The sequence below is a fragment of the Aquarana catesbeiana genome, linkage group LG13 (assembly GCF_042186555.1).
Source record: "Aquarana catesbeiana isolate 2022-GZ linkage group LG13, ASM4218655v1, whole genome shotgun sequence".
In the NCBI taxonomy this organism is placed as follows: domain Eukaryota; kingdom Metazoa; phylum Chordata; class Amphibia; order Anura; family Ranidae; genus Aquarana; species Aquarana catesbeiana.
Window position 1 is genome coordinate 160,530,372 of NC_133336.1, and position 16,274 is coordinate 160,546,645.

At 44.5% G+C, this 16,274-nt stretch overlaps 1 protein-coding gene across 27 annotated transcripts in view; it reads right to left on the bottom strand.

Moving 5' to 3' along the window:
- The window catches only part of GPHN (gephyrin), an 877,053-nt gene that overhangs the window by 318,612 nt on the left and 542,167 nt on the right, over nt 1-16,274 (bottom strand). For 19 of the 27 annotated variants that reach the window (XM_073610658.1, XM_073610659.1, XM_073610664.1 and 16 more), the window contains exon 9: nt 10,691-10,786. The exons of the other annotated variants lie outside the window; for them this stretch is intronic. In XM_073610658.1, the coding sequence (XP_073466759.1) occupies nt 10,691-10,786 (96 nt within the window). The remainder of the gene's footprint in view (nt 1-10,690; nt 10,787-16,274) is intronic. 27 annotated transcript variants of the gene reach the window in all.

A 16,274-nucleotide genomic window follows, 5' to 3' on the forward strand; every position in this document is an offset into this window, starting at 1 on the left:
TCGGATTGTGGCAGTCAGGTCTTCCATCCGTTCAATGTCATTAACCCTCAGGAACCATTGGGCCACAGTGGGAGCAGATTGTTGCTTCCATTGACTTGGGATGCAAGCTCTAGCAGCATTGAGGTGTTTAAGGAGCGATTTGTGGTATCGCTTTCTTGACATGGGGGTAAGGTTGAGGAGCACAGCAGCAGGGTCATTGGTTAAGGAAATGTCTGTGAATTTGTGGATGAGTCGGAAGACAGGTTGCCAGAAAGTTTGTCGTTTGGGGCACTCCCAAAATATGTGTAGAATAGTGCCAGCTTGTTGCTCGCAACGCCAGCAACGGTCAGATTGATTGGGAAATATTTTGGCCAAAAGGACCGGGGTGCGATACCAGCGTGTGGTCAACTTATAGGAAATTTCCTGATATTTGCTGCAAAGTGACGATTTATGAGTGAAGAAGAGTATGCGTTCCTTCTGTGGGGTGGTAAATGTGGTTTGTAGGTCTCTTTCCCACTTGGCTAAGAAGGGAGGGTCTGTGGTAGCTTGTATGTCCAACAGAGTTTTGTAAGACCTAGAAAGGAAACCTCGGATTGGGCCATCACTCAGGCATAGTTCTTCCAAGGAATGGAGTTGTCTAGAAAAGAGCGTATGTTTGGGCAGAGAGCCGAGGAAGTGGGAGAGCTGCCCCTCTCTCCAGCTATCCAACGAGATGGGTGCCTGTTCTGCTACCAGGGTCCCTGTAAGGATCCAGCCTGTGGATCCTAGGAATTGAGATGCGCATAAAAGCCTTTTTTGGGGCTCGCCCGGTAAAGGCCGGGTCTAATCTAGGATGTCCTATAACTGGAGTCATGGGAGAAGGGGAATTAGGCAAGGAGGAAAGACAAAAAAATCTTTCCATCTCGATGAGAGAAGGGCCAATCAAAGGGTGAGTGGTAAAGTGGGGGTCTAATTGCTTACCCACCCAAGGCAGACCAGCCAACAGGACCCAGGCCATCTCCTGCTCTAGCGTGACCCAGAGTTTCCATTCCCATGATGGCACCAGTCAATCACTCAAGTCATGTGCGTCGCTGTGTAATAGAGCAGGGTCTGGGAATCCAATGTCTCCCCTCAGCTTCGGCCTTAGCAGCAACGTCCTACCTATTCGTGGGTGTCTACCACGCCAGAGAAACATAATAAACCTCGAACGAACCTTGTGAAAGAAAGTTTGCAGTAATTTGACAGGTAAGGCTTGTAGCAAATATAGAAGCCGTGTCATTGCGTTCAGCTTCAGTACATTACATCTGTCGAACCAGGACAGAGCGAGGGGGTCCCATCTCCTAAGATCTGTAGTGAGCGTCGATAGGAAGGGTTGAAAATTCAGGGCGAAGATATCCTTTGGATTTGCAGGTATTCTGGTACCCAAGTATTGAATAGAACGGGTGGCCAATTTAAACGGGAAGAAGGGTCGTATACCTGTCAGTGTACGGTCCAGTACAGAAATGTTCAGAGCTTTCGACTTTTGGAGGTTAACTTTAAAGTTGGAGCAATTGTCATATCGTTTCAATTCTTGTAACAACAAAGGCAGGGACGTTATAGGTTTAGTGATAAAAAATAAAAGATCGTCCGCGTACGCCGCTACTTTTTGTTGATAGTGGTCAGAATGGACACCACTGATATTTGGGTTGTCTTTTACATGGCGAAGAAATGGCTCCAGGAAAAGGACAAATAGTACAGGGGAAAGCGGGCACCCCTGTCTAGTATCGTTGGAGATCGCAAAGATGTCAGAGTCCATCCCATTCACCTGTACCGTGGCTGTGGGGTTAGAATAGAGGGCAGAGATCCAGTCTAAGATAAACTTTGGCATTCCAAAAGAACAGAGTGCTTCCCAGAGAAACACCCAGTCCATCCTATCAAAAGCCTTTTCGGCATTGGTGGAAAAGAGTAAGAGAGGGCTGTTGGATTCCCTAACCTTCTCTATGACGTTTAATGTCCGGATAGTGTTATTTCTTGCTTCTTGTGTCTGTATGAAGCCCGCCTGGTCGGGTGCAACCAAGCGCTGCATTAGACTGTTGAGCCTGGAGGCTATGATTTTTGTGAGGAGTTTGATGTCACAATTTAGGAGAGAAATTGGCCTGTAGCTGGAGCACAGCAACGGGTCCTTTCTGGGCTTAGGTAGTACAGAGATAGAAGCTTGTAGCATGTCAGGGGGGACGTTATGTCCTTCCAGTATGGCATTGAAGGCCGTGATGAATTGGGGGGCTAGATGTGTCTTAAATGTCTTGTAATACAGAAGCGTAAAGCCATCAGGCCCGGGGGTCTTCCCCGGCTGTGTGTTTGCCATGGCATCTGCAAGCTCATCTATGTGGAGAGGTTGAGATAGTAGTTCCTGGTCGGTTTCCGTGAGAGAGGGAAGTTAGGCCTCCTGAAGGTATTCCTGTATGTTTGAGAGGGACGGGGGCCGAAGATCCAGCGGCCTGTGCCGCATCTAAATTATAAAGCTTTGAATAGAAATCTCGAAAGGCAGCTGCCAGGTCAGGAGAAGTATGAATTTTGGACCCTGATGGGGTCAAGAGAGCAGGGATGTATGATTGTGTGCATTTTGCTCTCATTGCATTGGCCAGCAAACGGCCACATTTATCTCCATACTCATAAAAGGAGTGGCGAGCCTTGAGCAGGACATGTTTGGCCTTGTAAAAGGAGTGCTCTCTGATTGTCTCTCTAGTCTGAAGCAGCTCTGCTTCTGAAGTGCGGTCAGGACGAACTTTGTGTTGCCTCCCAAAAACGTGAAGTTTTGTCAAAAGGTCCGTCAGAGTTTTTGCACCGCGTTGCTTGGCCGTATGACCAAGTTTTATGAAGATCCCCCTGATATACATTTGTGTGCTGACCACACCGAGAGAGGATTAGACACTGAACCAGTATTGTTTTCAAAATAGGAGCAAAGTTCTCTGCTGATCTCTGCCGCTGTTTCAGGGTCCCTGAGAAGTGTTTCATTCAGACGCCAAGATGGTGTCTTTGGGTGTGAGCGTGGGAGAGTGAGTTCCAGGAGAACTGGAGCATGGTCAGATAGTGTTATCTGGCCTATCTCTGTTTTGGAGGCTAAGGAAATCGCGGAATGTTGTATTAGGAAAAAATCGATCCTAGAGTAAACAAATTGTATGTTTTTTTTCAACTAATTCTACCAACATTTAAAATACTCTCAATTTTAATGTTACTGTAGATCTTTAACACTTCTCATAGAAAAGCTGTAACTGCAGCACCTAGTGGAAAACATTTGAAACTACATAAAAAAATGAAAAAGGAAGGAAAACTGCATTACGAATTTAGCTTTTGATAAGTGAATAGAATGCATTTAATAATTCAAGTCGTTTATGTAAAATGTATGTAGATTTATAAAAAGAACGGTGACTTGTATACTGTTTTTCTAGCTAGAGAAGCCCATCAGTAAAAGAACACTAATCAATATACTTATTTTCCAAAAACAATCTATACACATCTGGTCCTGCAATCATATTTTTTCATGAAACGGTTTCTTGGTGTGTTTTTCTGCCTCCTTGCAATGCCCCTCAAGATCACCGGTACATTTGCTTTTCCCCCTCGTTAGTTTGGAACGAGCAGTGCATGTTAGTTGGGAGACATGTGCACTGCTCTATGCACACTATCCTGTAGTCTATATCCATCTTGGAACTTGAAAGCAAGCAGGACAGGGTGGCTATGTTCTTACATTCAGTGGGACCACAGACAACAAACATAACCACCCTCTAACACAGTGGTTCTCAACCTGGGGTCGGGACCCCCTTGGGGGTCGAATGAGGATTTGCCAGGGGTCACCGAATCCTGGGCTGTTCCTGAAGCCCGCACCGCTATCCCAGCCTTTTCGCGGCTGCCCAGCAGGGCAGTCCCTGGAGCCTGTGAGCCGCCCATCTGGGCTGTTCCTGGAGGCTGTCCACTCAGCCTCTTCACAGCTGCCCATTCAGTTCATGGCATGGCTGGAGGGCAGAGACTAGAGGTCATCTAGATGGTGAGAAATGTAAAGTGGGAGGGGCTGAAGGAGACCCTATCTCCTGATGTTGGCATAGGTGTCACTGCTGCGAGACACCACAAAGTCAGAGACAGAGTGAGTAACACTACCTGTGATTATAGTTGCCATTAAAAGTCCCCACTACAGTTCTCAGATCAGCAGATGACCTTGATCAAGAGCACCTAAGTTGGCTGATCAGAACTCCCCCAGCACTGCCACTCATCCCAACCCCCACCAGCACTGCCACTGATCCCCCCCCCCCCCCCCCAACACTGCCACTCATAGCACCCCCCCCCCCCCCCACACCAAGGAGTAAGAGAAGGAATAAAAATAGAGAATACATGGAAGGGAGAGGAAAAGAGGGGAGGCACAAAGAAAAAGGGAGAGAAAGAATAAGAGAAAGAACAAGAAAGATGGCTTGAGAGAGGGATGGGAGGGGGAAAAAAAAGAAATTAGTATAGAAAGAGATAAAAGGGAAAGAAGGGAGAACAAAGAAAAAGAGTGGTGCATATTAAAATGTACCATAAGGGGTTTTAATAGTGTACAAGTGGAAGGGACTCAGGGAGCGCTAAATATCTGTGGGTTAGGAGCGCAAATCACTTGTCTTGCCTTGGGTGCTGACGACCCACGCTACGAAAATAATTTTACTGTTAGGGGTCCCCACAACTTGGGAAATTTTATCAAGGGGTCACGGCACTAGAACAGCAGCATAAAAAAAAAAGAATTTGGGCATTTAGAAGAGGCTAAGAGTATAAGAAGGGAGTTGAGAATATATATTTGCTTGAGGAGAATTTTTTAAAAATATATCAGAGTTTAGTGTCCACACAAGTAAAACAATGGTAGGAAAGACAACCTCAGCCTGGGGTCCCGCCACGCCCCCCCCCCCCCCCCCAACAAGAATAAGTTCATCACCCTTTCAAGCTACACATTCATAGAGAGATAATTTGGCAAGACTATTGTACACCAGAATAAAAACAAAGTTTGACTACAATTATATAACATTATATATGTGATATGCAGATTAATTAGAATAGTAAATGTATAGTGAGTTAGTGTTCACTACATATATAGGAGGGATGAGAGAACTTTATTACAGCTGAAATTAGAATTTTGTTTAAATATTACACAGACTATGACAAATATGAATATAAAAATCTTTATACATTCATGGCTGATTCATGGTAAGTAGTCACTGCCTGTACTGACATCTGATGAATTTGTTCCGAGAAAAGATGGAATGAATGATCCTAGAAACTGCTTCAGTTAGAGAGTGAAATGAAAGCTGCTGTGAGAAGTCAGTTCTTTTCCAGACTTAGAAAGTGTAACTATGACGGCCTGGGAAAGCTCTTTGGCAAAGGTGCCTACTAAGGCTGCTGTGTTAAAAAGCTACCTAAAGCAAGAGAGATGGGACTTTGGTAGAAATAGTTGAACAAAAACATTTACACTAGGTGACTTGTCTCCCGGTAGCAGTGGCATTGACTTAAGTACTTCATATTGCAAAAATGTGATAATGAGATACACCAAATTTTGAGCATTTGAAATTTGGTTGGTTAATTAACCTAAAATTTGAGATATCTCTTGTTTTCGCGGTTGAATTATTGCCATGTCTTTTGACAGGTTATATTCAGAAATGTAATAGTCATTGATATTTTTAGGGTATTTAGGATTTTTTGTCTTTGATTTTCATGTATAGAACTTTTTTTTGTTTTTCATTTTTCTCTGGTTTAGCTAAAATGACCCTAATGCCGCGTACACACGATCGGAATTTCGGCCTGCAAAAGACCAATGAGTTTTTTTGTCGGAAAATGCGACCGTGTGTATGCTCCATTGGACTTTTGCTGGCCAAATTCCAGCCAGCAAAAGATTGAGAGCATGTTCTCAATTTTTCGGTTGGGAAAAGTTCCTATCCGAAAATGCGATCGTCTGTGGCAATTCCGACACGCAAAATTCCTACGCATGCTCGGAAACAATTCGACGCATGCTCGGAAGCACTGAACTTCATTTTCTTGGCTCGTCGTAGTGTTGTACGTCACTACGTTCTTGACGGTTGTAAGTTCAGCAAACTTTTGCGTGACCGTGCGTATGCACGGCAAACTTGAGCGGAATCCAGTCGGAAGAGCGTCATATCTTTTTCAGACGAGAAGTCCGATCGTGTGTATGCGGCATTACTCTATTTCCTAGTGTGTAGTGGCTTATTTAAAGATATTTCAAATTTCTTTCACAGGTGTAGTGTACGTCTATCTGTATTTTTTGTGCATAGTTTCTCGTTCAACAGGCTTTGTCACATTTTTCCAGGTATGGGATTCCTATCAAGCAAGATGAAGATTTCACTATTCCTTACTTTATTTTACTCAATGCACTGTGTTTTATCAGCAATTCTCTTACATGGCGTGTGTGAGCTCCATAGTTGTAAAATGTTCTTTTCTGGGGTATCATTTATTTAAAGAAAAAAAAAACCCTCTGAAGCTTACTTCCACTGTAGAGCTTAGTTGTATGTAGGTTTGCCCATTACATAGGTGTTGTTATTCCGCAGACATACTTATGTATGAGTGTACCCTTTTGCTATGATATTAATTGGTTCATGGTCGCCTACTATGTTCAAAGCCGCTTGCTTTACTTTTCGAAAGTTTCTTGGCTAACTTAGTTTGAATGTAAAACTGTTTGTATTTGGTTTATAATGTTGGTTAATGTATACACAAGCTAAGTCTAGTGCAGAAAAGTAGAAATATACCTTTCAGTTGAGTCTAACTCAGATTATAATTCTTGAAAACTATAAGCCTATGGCCATATCATTTCAACAAAAACACTTCCTATAAGAATATATGTGAATTTAATGTATTATTGCATGGTACTTACTTGTAAATGCCCCCACACTGCAAGGATTAAATGTTTGTTTTGGTCTGGGGAACTGGAAAAAGCAGTTTTACTTACATGAACCTCCGTTTTCCACAGGCTTCCTTCAGTGCTGCTAGACTGGCTCCTGTAGCTTTTTATTTCCAATGCTTTGGCAGTCACATGTCCTCTGACATGAATAAGTAAAGTGTAGAGAACATAGCTCAAACATTATTATGCCAAGGGACAGTGCACCACCCGAGCGTAGGGAAGTTGAGGAGAGTTCCAGCTGCTGGGGGAGCAGAGAATCGAATGAGCAAAATAGCTTTTCCTTAAACTCACATTTAACCCCTGTAGTGTGTGGGCATCCCCATTGCCAAGGAGGATGTTTACTTTGCTTTAAAGCAAAATGAACTGCTAACTTTTTTGCAGTATGTACTTCCGGTATAAAGTCGTACTGTATTCCCTGTTGCTTCAGCCCTAAAAGTTTTGCTTTCCCTCGTTTCAGCTTGCTCCCCTCAGGGCTGGCCCAACCCTCCAGTTCTTGGGTGACTCCTTTCCCTTGCAGATTCCTATGGAGCCACCCCTGCATGACTTACAGGCTCCTGGCCAGTTGTGTGCATCCATGAACACATACATTCTCACAGCAAGCCACTTTGCTCCTCCAAACTCATTGAGGGACAGCTACTAGCATCTGCGCTGCCCTCTTGATATCAATGCTCAGTGCATGTGCTCATCAACAGGAAGGTCTGGGAAGCTGCACTGAGGGACCTGGAGCCAGTGGCAGTGTTTGATATAACACATTGAATTTTTGGTTTACCTGTAAAATCCTTTTCCTGGAGTACATCACAGGACACAGAGCATCTTAAAATCCATGATAATAGGACTATGCTGCCATCTTCTGTTGACTGTTCACGGACAAAAAAAATGACAGTAAAACCCCTCCTAGGCACCTCCCAGCTAAGCAAGGCTTTAATTTTTGTAGCACGCCATGAACCACAAAGAAAGGAGGGTGGGATCTCTGCATCCAGTGATGTACTCCAAGAAAAGGTTTTTACATATAAACCAAAACTTCCACTATATTTATTTTACAAAACGGGACACAGAGCATCGTAGTATCCACGAGGAAAGGGATGTTCCAAAGAACTGAATATGAGATGAGGGCAACACTTAAGACATTAGCAAATAAAAATAAAAAATAAAAAAAATAAAGCCTTGCCTAGCTGAGAGGGATTATGCATAGGAGGGGATTGCCTGTCATTTTTTGCCAGTGTCCAAATACTTGAAGGTGGCAGCATAACCCTATTGTCATGGAAATGCAGATGCTCTGTGTCCTGTGATTGTGCCCCAATATGAATTTAATTATGTGTTGAGGGATCTTGCTAAGGTGCTTAGGATCCATTATTTAACAAAAGTGAGAGCTAGTAATGCTACTTTAACTCTTCCCCAAACCCAGCACTCCTCATTTGCTCCCTGCAGGCTCCAGAAGCAAGGAAAACAATCCCTCTGTAATTTCCAAACCAACTTATACAGGGATGAGGACTTTTTCCCCATCCCCATCTCCATGTATCAGTGCTGGGCCAAACACCAGGCACCAGCACCATCATATGAGAAAAGAAAGAGTAAGTCACATGCTCCCTACATACCTGGAAGTGCCTAGTATTTTTCTTCAATCATCTATTAAAAGCTCTATAAAGGTTCACCCCAGCAAAAAATCCTGCACATGGCAGACCCCAACCTATACAACTGCAAAATCCTTATAAATGACCACTTAAAAAAATAGGTTGTGTGTGCTTATACCTACCTAAGCCTCTCATAAATGGCTTAAATTATGGTCATTCAGACCACAAGAGAAAAAGAAGAGAGAGAAAATAAATCAATGAATTCCCCCATCCACGCTAATAGCATGCATGAGGAACTCTCCACTGTAGGCTATTGTATTCAGGCTTTCATGGCATCTGCAGCTGCTGATACTGTGAAAAGTGAATGCATCTGATTGGATGCAGTCACTGTGCACCCGATAACTTTCCACGCGGCTCAGTCGATTTTTAAATAGAAATAATCAACATTCTTGGATGAGTGTGAAATAAAACTACATTAAAGTTGACGTAAACCCTCACATATACCCAGTGAAGTGAACAGCCTCAGATGATACACAGGGATGAAACAAATCTCCCTACATAAATTTTACATGTATATCTGCTGTCTTCTTCTTTCTATACTGGTTAGAAAGTGCACATTGTGTTAGGAGATTTTCTCTTCCTGGTTAGTGAAGCCTGGACATACAGCCAAGACAGCTCCTCATAGGTAGAGACTTTCATCTCTGTGTTTTGAATCGTTCAGAGCTCTGTTAATTTATAGCACCCTCCCCAACACAAAACTCAGGCTTCTTTTATCATGTGTGTGAGAACTTGTCAGGAGTTAGCAGGCTAATAACAGAAGAACGGAGCAGGAGACAGCTACAGGACATAGTGCTTTGAAGAGAGAGAACAAAACACTGCAGATATTTGTGCCTAGCTCAAATTTCATGAATTGGGTTTACACCCACTTAAATTTATTTTATTCACATTGATAAAGATGGTTACATAATCTGGCAGTGAGTAAACAGTTATTCTTAAAATGTATGCTACCCCCAATGTTTATTATTCCTGAAATGTGTCTGTTGCACCATGTACCTTTATGAAAAGGTAACCTGTTCTCTTAGCATTGCTTCCTTTGTGTGAAATACCTGGTGATCCTGCCAGTCTCCCTGCTTGAAACTGACCACTCCAGGTCATGGAAGCACATCCATCCCAGCATGGTAAGTATTATTCTTTGCATTCTACTTGGAAGCACAGCCTGCCTATACTCCAATGGTCAGACTTCTGCTGACAAGACCCCCCCCCCCCCCCCCTCGCATAGCTTTTTACTGGGAAGATCAGTGCACTGCCATTTCTCTGCCTCCTGCTAACATGCCCTCTGCAGTCTTCACCTCCATCCCTTTAAGCCCCTTATGCAGCTGTAAACAGAGGTCATGTGATCACTTTAAAAAAAGGGAATTCCTATTTTTATATATATATATATATATATATATATATATATATATATATATATATACACACAAATGCTTTGCCTTGCAGTTCTATTTTAAACTGAATGGGTTGTTTTACATTGTAAGGATTCACAAATAGTTTAAAGGCTATCAGTTTCTCACAACTGTATATCTTGATGTTTCTATTGCTTGGCAAAACATATGCAGGCATACCCAACGTTTAAGTACACAATGGGATGAGAGCATGTATGTAAAACGAAAATGTACTTAAAGTGAAGCAATACCTTTTTTCACTTCTCAATGCATATCCTGCATTGCAATAGTCATTTACAGGCATAACTACCTAGGCAAGCTGGTCGACCCCAAAATATGGATATGTTGTAGTCTTGGGTCCCCTCTCGGTGCTCCCCAAGTTTGGTGTCCCTGTCACTTTTGGTTTGGGAGCAGTGCCATGTCAAGCTGACACAATTTCCTATAGATGCCAATGTTAAAAACCGGGAGCAGTGCCATGTCAAGCTGACCAAGATTTCCCATAGATGCCAATGGTAAAAATCGGGAGCAATGCCATGTCAAGCTGACCAAGACTTCCCATAGACGCCAATGGTAAAAACTGGGAGCAGTGCCATGTCAGACGGACCAAGATTTCCCATAGACTGTCCTGTACTTACATTTTATATGCAGCAGCGTGAACGCTACTGTTTGCTATAAGAAAGAAAGATGTCTAACAAATAGCTATAACAAGACAACAGCTGTTATGCATTATTGAATACAAATACACATTTCTGTAAAAACTCACATACATTTGAAAATGTTACTGCAAGTTTTTGTTGACAAGCACTGGTTCTTACCAACTGTACTGTAACGGATGCACTCTGAAAGGAACCCGGGATAGGTGTATAACCCTTTGCCATGATTTCTGAAAGCCTGATGCGGGATGGATGAGTCTGATAAACAATACACAATGAACTATATATATGAACAAAACAGTAGATGGACAAAAAGAAAAAAACAATGATCAAAACATAAATTCAAATAAAAAATGGGGTATGTAGTGCATGCAAACACAGCTGAAAAAAAAGCACGTATTAAATTCAGGTACCTCCAAAACCTAGGAGGAAGCCCCAGTGTTAAAACAGGCACAAACCTTCTGGATTTATGGGGCTTGTTATTAGATTACTTAGATATATAGATTGTATCGTTATTGGATCACCAACCCTTTCTGATAGACAGAATATTGGTATTTTCATTGTGTTGCCTATATTTCCTACTTCACTTCACTTTTTTGTTTGGCAATATGCAACCCGTTTCTTGAACTTGTTTAAAAGGTTTCAATAAAGGGATATTTGACAAAAAAAACAGGGACCATCTCCAATCATTTATTATGAAAAGCTCATGTGTGGGGATATTTATTAGCATTCTTGCCAAGAAAACGCAGTCTTGTGTGCTAGATGGGCTTATCGTCTAATTATGAAACAATGACAACACAAATAAAGATCTGAATGGAGTGCCGGTGGGGGAAGCGAGAAGATCAGGTTTGGGGCTGCTCTGTGTAAAACCGCTGCACAGAGCAGGTAAGTAGAACATGTATGTTTTTTTTTTGTTTTTGTATAATGTTTTGTCTTTAATATCACTTTAACCCAAAACCAAAACTTTAGCCTAAAACCTAACCATAACCTTTTACCCAGTCCTCACTAAAAACGTTTAAAACAACACTAATTTAGGTCACAATTTCTTAGCCTGAATACTTAAAGCGGAGTTTCACCCATGAATGGAGCTTCCGCGGATCTGATTCTCCCCCCCCCCCCCCCTCCGGTGCCACATTTGGCTCCTTTCAGGGGGAAGGGGGAGCGGATACTTGTCAAAACCAGGAATCCGCTCCCACTTCCAGGGAAAGATCACCGCAATCTTTTGCGGCGATCTATGTAATGTCTGGCCCTCTCCCCCCGCTGACTTCTGGGAGACACACAGGTCCCAGAAGACAGCAGGAACCATTCAAAAAGCGCGCAGAAGGAAACAGGCTGTGCAACCGGAGCTGATGGATGGGTCAGCTTGGGGTGCCAAGATAGTGGGCTCCCTGGACAGGTATGTAACCTTATATTAAAAGTCAGGAGCTACAGTATTTGTAGCTGCTGACTTTTAATTGTATTTCACCCAGGCGGAACTCCGCTTTAACTTTTTGGCATCAAAAGTACCCGAGAAGTCACAGGGTGAACCAATGCAGAACTACTGCTGTTGCAGTAACAAAGAGAATGTGGTTCAATTCTTACAGAGGCCCTTTTTAAGACAGTAGATCATTTTAGTACAAAGGAAGGGCTCTGCGTGGGAAAGAGTACCAGAGGAGGGCCCCCGATCGCCCCCAAAATGCACCCCGCTCCATTTTTGCCCTGGTGATGAGAAGGAGATCAGAGGGCCCCACGCTGTGTGTCCAGCCTGCCTGAAATCAGGCGTCAGTCCTAAGCACCGCATATTACAACTTTGGATTAGCAGCATCGGTCGAAAGAACAGATGCTGGCTCACTCCCTGCTTGGGAATTTTGATCCAAAGGTCTGCACATCAGTGTGATTTGTCTGTGGCTTGTTTATGCACCTTTTTTGGGTACATTTCCAGCAGTGTTTTTATTGTTATCATTATGTATCTCTAGTTGAGAGTCTGTAAAGCAGTCACATAATTGAATATATTTGCTGAGATGGGTAGACATATGCTGAGGTATCTAAATGTGGAGGTTAACAAGCACATGGGGGTACTGAAAGCGGGGCAATGAAACATTTTCAAAGTACTGGGTCAGCATAGAAGTTGACTGGTGTCAAGGCTAATTCTTTTAAACAAGGGGCTGCCTGATCCAAATTGCATCCTCTAGAAAACGTGCTAGGGAAAAGAGGGTTTAGGATCTGTCCTCCCTTCTGATGGCCGCAGATGCTGCCTGGAAGGCGCACCCCACAAAAGCGACTAGAATGGACCTTCTCGCAATCATCCAAGCGGAGAAGACCCTACGTTGGACCAAACATACATTCTACACCAGTGCAAACAAACCTGGCCCCATGCTAGCCAGGAAACGTAACTCTGTGGGCCGCACGCATGGGCTGGTTCAGCTGAGGGTGCGGGGAGGCGGGCTCACTTCTGATCCCTCAAAGATCACTTCCACCTTTGCCAGTTTCCTCTCTTCCTTATACAGTAAACCTTCCCCATTTGACCTGAACAGGGCCGAGAACTTCTTCCAACCACTGAACCTCCCCCTGCTGTCAACAGCTCGAGGTGCCCTGAACGCATCTATTACTGCGAGCTATAAAATCGCTGAAGTCTTCAAAAGCCCAAGGTGCGGACGGCTTCACTGGACTTTATTATAAAAAAAATTGCTACCTCTCTCAGTCCACATTTAGCTTCCAACTTTAACTCCCTGCGTAGGGGTGAACAGCCTTCTCTGGACTCTCTCAAATCCCACATCACTATGATCCCAAAATCAGCCGAGGAGGCTTTTGACCCAATCTCCCTATTGAATGTGGATTTGAAGGTCTTGGGGAAAATCTTAAGCTCCCGAGTTAATAAATACCTTCAGGCCCTCATCCACAGGGACCAGGTGGGGTTCATGCCGGGCCACCAAGCGGGTGATAATGTACATAAAGTGATCCATCCTATCCACATTCTTTGTCAATGTAAAATCCCTGTTTTTTGCTTTCTTTGGATATTTATAAAGCGTTTGATTCGCTTTCCTGGGATTACCTTCAATTTGTTTTATACCACTGGGGCTTTGGCACCCACTTTTTATCCTGGATCCAGGCCCCTTATTCATCCCAATCAGCCTCTGTAAAATATGCAGGTTTCCTTTCCGATCCCTTCCCCATTTACCAGGATACCCCACAGGGATGTCCCCTGTCCCCAGCGCTTTTTATTCTGGCGCTGGAACCGCTTGCAGCAGCAATCCGGGCCAATGTGGACATCTCAGGAGTGTCCAACACAGGGACTTAATATAAGACTAACATTTTTGTTGATGATGCCCTCTTGGTACTGACCAACCCACTTATCTCCCTCCCCAATCTGCAGCTCACGCTTGATTGTTTATCGGCCTTTTCAGGTCTTCTGGTCAACCTCTCTAAGACGACAACACTGAATGTAACTCTCTCCATCGAAGTTGTGGAACAGCTTCAAGAGCACTTTCCATACCACTGGGCACTCCACTCGATTGACTATCTAGGGATCAAACTGACACCATCCTACTTTTCGTTGTCCTCTGTTGAGCACTTTAACCTCCCTTATGAAATCCTGGCAATATCCCTCTCTCTCCAGGATTCAGCGGATTTCTGCTGTCAAAATGACGATCCTACCCAAGGCCCTATACTACTTTCTCACGTTACCAGTGCGAGTGCCCCCCTTTTTTCTTTGCCTAGTACAGAATCGGATTCTCCGATTTATCTAGGCCCAGTAAAGCCCCAGAGTTTCTAGATCCACTCTATAAGTTCATAGGCTACAAGGGAGTTTGGGGGTCCCTAATGTTTCTAGATACTATGCAGCGGCGCAGATCTCCCTGCTGGCTATGCTGCACGCGGCCTTGGATGTCCCTTTTTGGGTGTTGCTTGAACTGCCCAACTGTGATCCATATTCAATACAGGCCTTGCTTTGGCTTCCCCATAAATCACAGCCCCCTTCCTTGAGCCCCATGATGTAGCATAGTCTAAGGGTATGGGACTCAGTCCACTACTCGGGTAATTTAATGTCTTCCTTTCTGCCACTGCTGCCTATCACGCATAACCCCCTCTTTCCCCCAGGTTTGACAGAAGCCCAGGCGCTCTCCTGGTGGCTCTCTGGAGGCTTCACGTGAGTCCAAGATTTTCTCTCTCCGCGCCTTCCCGTCTTGGGAGGCCATTTGTGAGACACATGGGGCTCCAGCCGGGGAGCATTTTCGCTATCTTCAACTAAAATATTGGATTGCAGCACTGCGCCACACATCCACCTACCCCTGGCTTTATCTCAGCCATCTACGCATCTTTGAACAGACACACGTCATCAGCATCCCTCTCCTACATGTCTCAATGGGAGCGGGACCTCCAGTCCCCAATAGATTTAGAGGACTGGAGTGAAGCTTGGCAAACAATTGCAAAATGTTCTTTCAATTCAAATATGCTCAAAGCCGCGTATAAGGTTCTTTTTAGGTGATACTGGGTCCCTGCACGGGTCGCCCATGCTTATCCGTGGAGTAGTGACGGATGCTTTTGTAACTGTGGGCAAAGGGGAGGAGTCCCGCATACCTGGTGGTCCTGCCCGAGACTGGTGGGGTTCTTGGTGGGGTTTTTGGCCTGCTCCAGACCCTCTTCCATATACCGGTCCGCAGGGACGCAAAGTTGGCCCTATTGCATTGCCCGATTCCCAGCATATACGCATCCCAGCAGAAGCTGGCTACTTATCTTTTTATATCTGCTAAACCGACCATAGCCAAGGCCTGGAAGATCCTGCACGTTGCCTTTCAGGGGGTGAAGTCACGTATGACTGCCTTGATGATCCATGAGCAGATGTCTAGCATTGTGAACGACTTACATGCCAAATATCTAAAAATCTGGGAACCTTGGATTTCCTATGAGTTTCCCTCACTCCAACTGGCTTGTTATGGCCTCCTCTGAATGCTTCCGGTGACGTATCTGAGTCTAAGTTCTTTTTCCTTCCTTTTTCTGCTTCCTTCTCTAGACTTTGCCCTTTCTTACGCCCTCCTACCTTCTTTCTGGTTCTTTTTTATTTTTGTTCTTACAGGCTCCATCCTTTGGGGTCAGTCTCAGAAATGGGACCACCCCTGGGAGGACTGTGAATAGGTTGTGGTGTATGGCCTTTTCCCTTCCACCTTAATTATTCTTCAATATCATCCCAATCACAAGAAGGTTTAACTATGATTGTTATGTTTGTATTCCTCTTGGATTCTTTTGAATTACAAAAGGTTGGTGACCGTTTCCAGAATACCTCTGAGCTGAAAGTTTCCCCTGCGAGAGCAATTTTCATAACCTTGCAGGGGGAGCAGGGCTGCCTCCAGTTCCCTTTTGAGGTTGGTGAGGTCATTGGTGTGGGATCTGAGTTCCTGGATGGTGAGGTGCATGGCGAGCTTGAAGCAGGCCAAGAGATCAGTGCCCGGAGAGTAGGCTGGGGTGGTAGCTGGAGATCTTGTTGGATGACGCTCACATCCGGAGAGTGCATTAAGTCCTCTGATGGAGGCGGGAAGAAGGGAGCTAAGCTCGAGGCCGGCACCTCCAAGAGGGCATGGGGCAAGAGGGTCTCATCTGGTTTGCGGCCCGTCTGTTTGGCACTAGAAGCCTGAGTCTCCAGGTGCTGAAGCTGGACAGTGGGGTGTGCAGGGACCCTCAGAGGGAATATCATGGTGGATGTGTCGGAGCAGCAAGGAGTGGACTTAGCACGTGGCCATCTTGCTATGCTGCTCGCGAGCACCCCCGTGGCTCC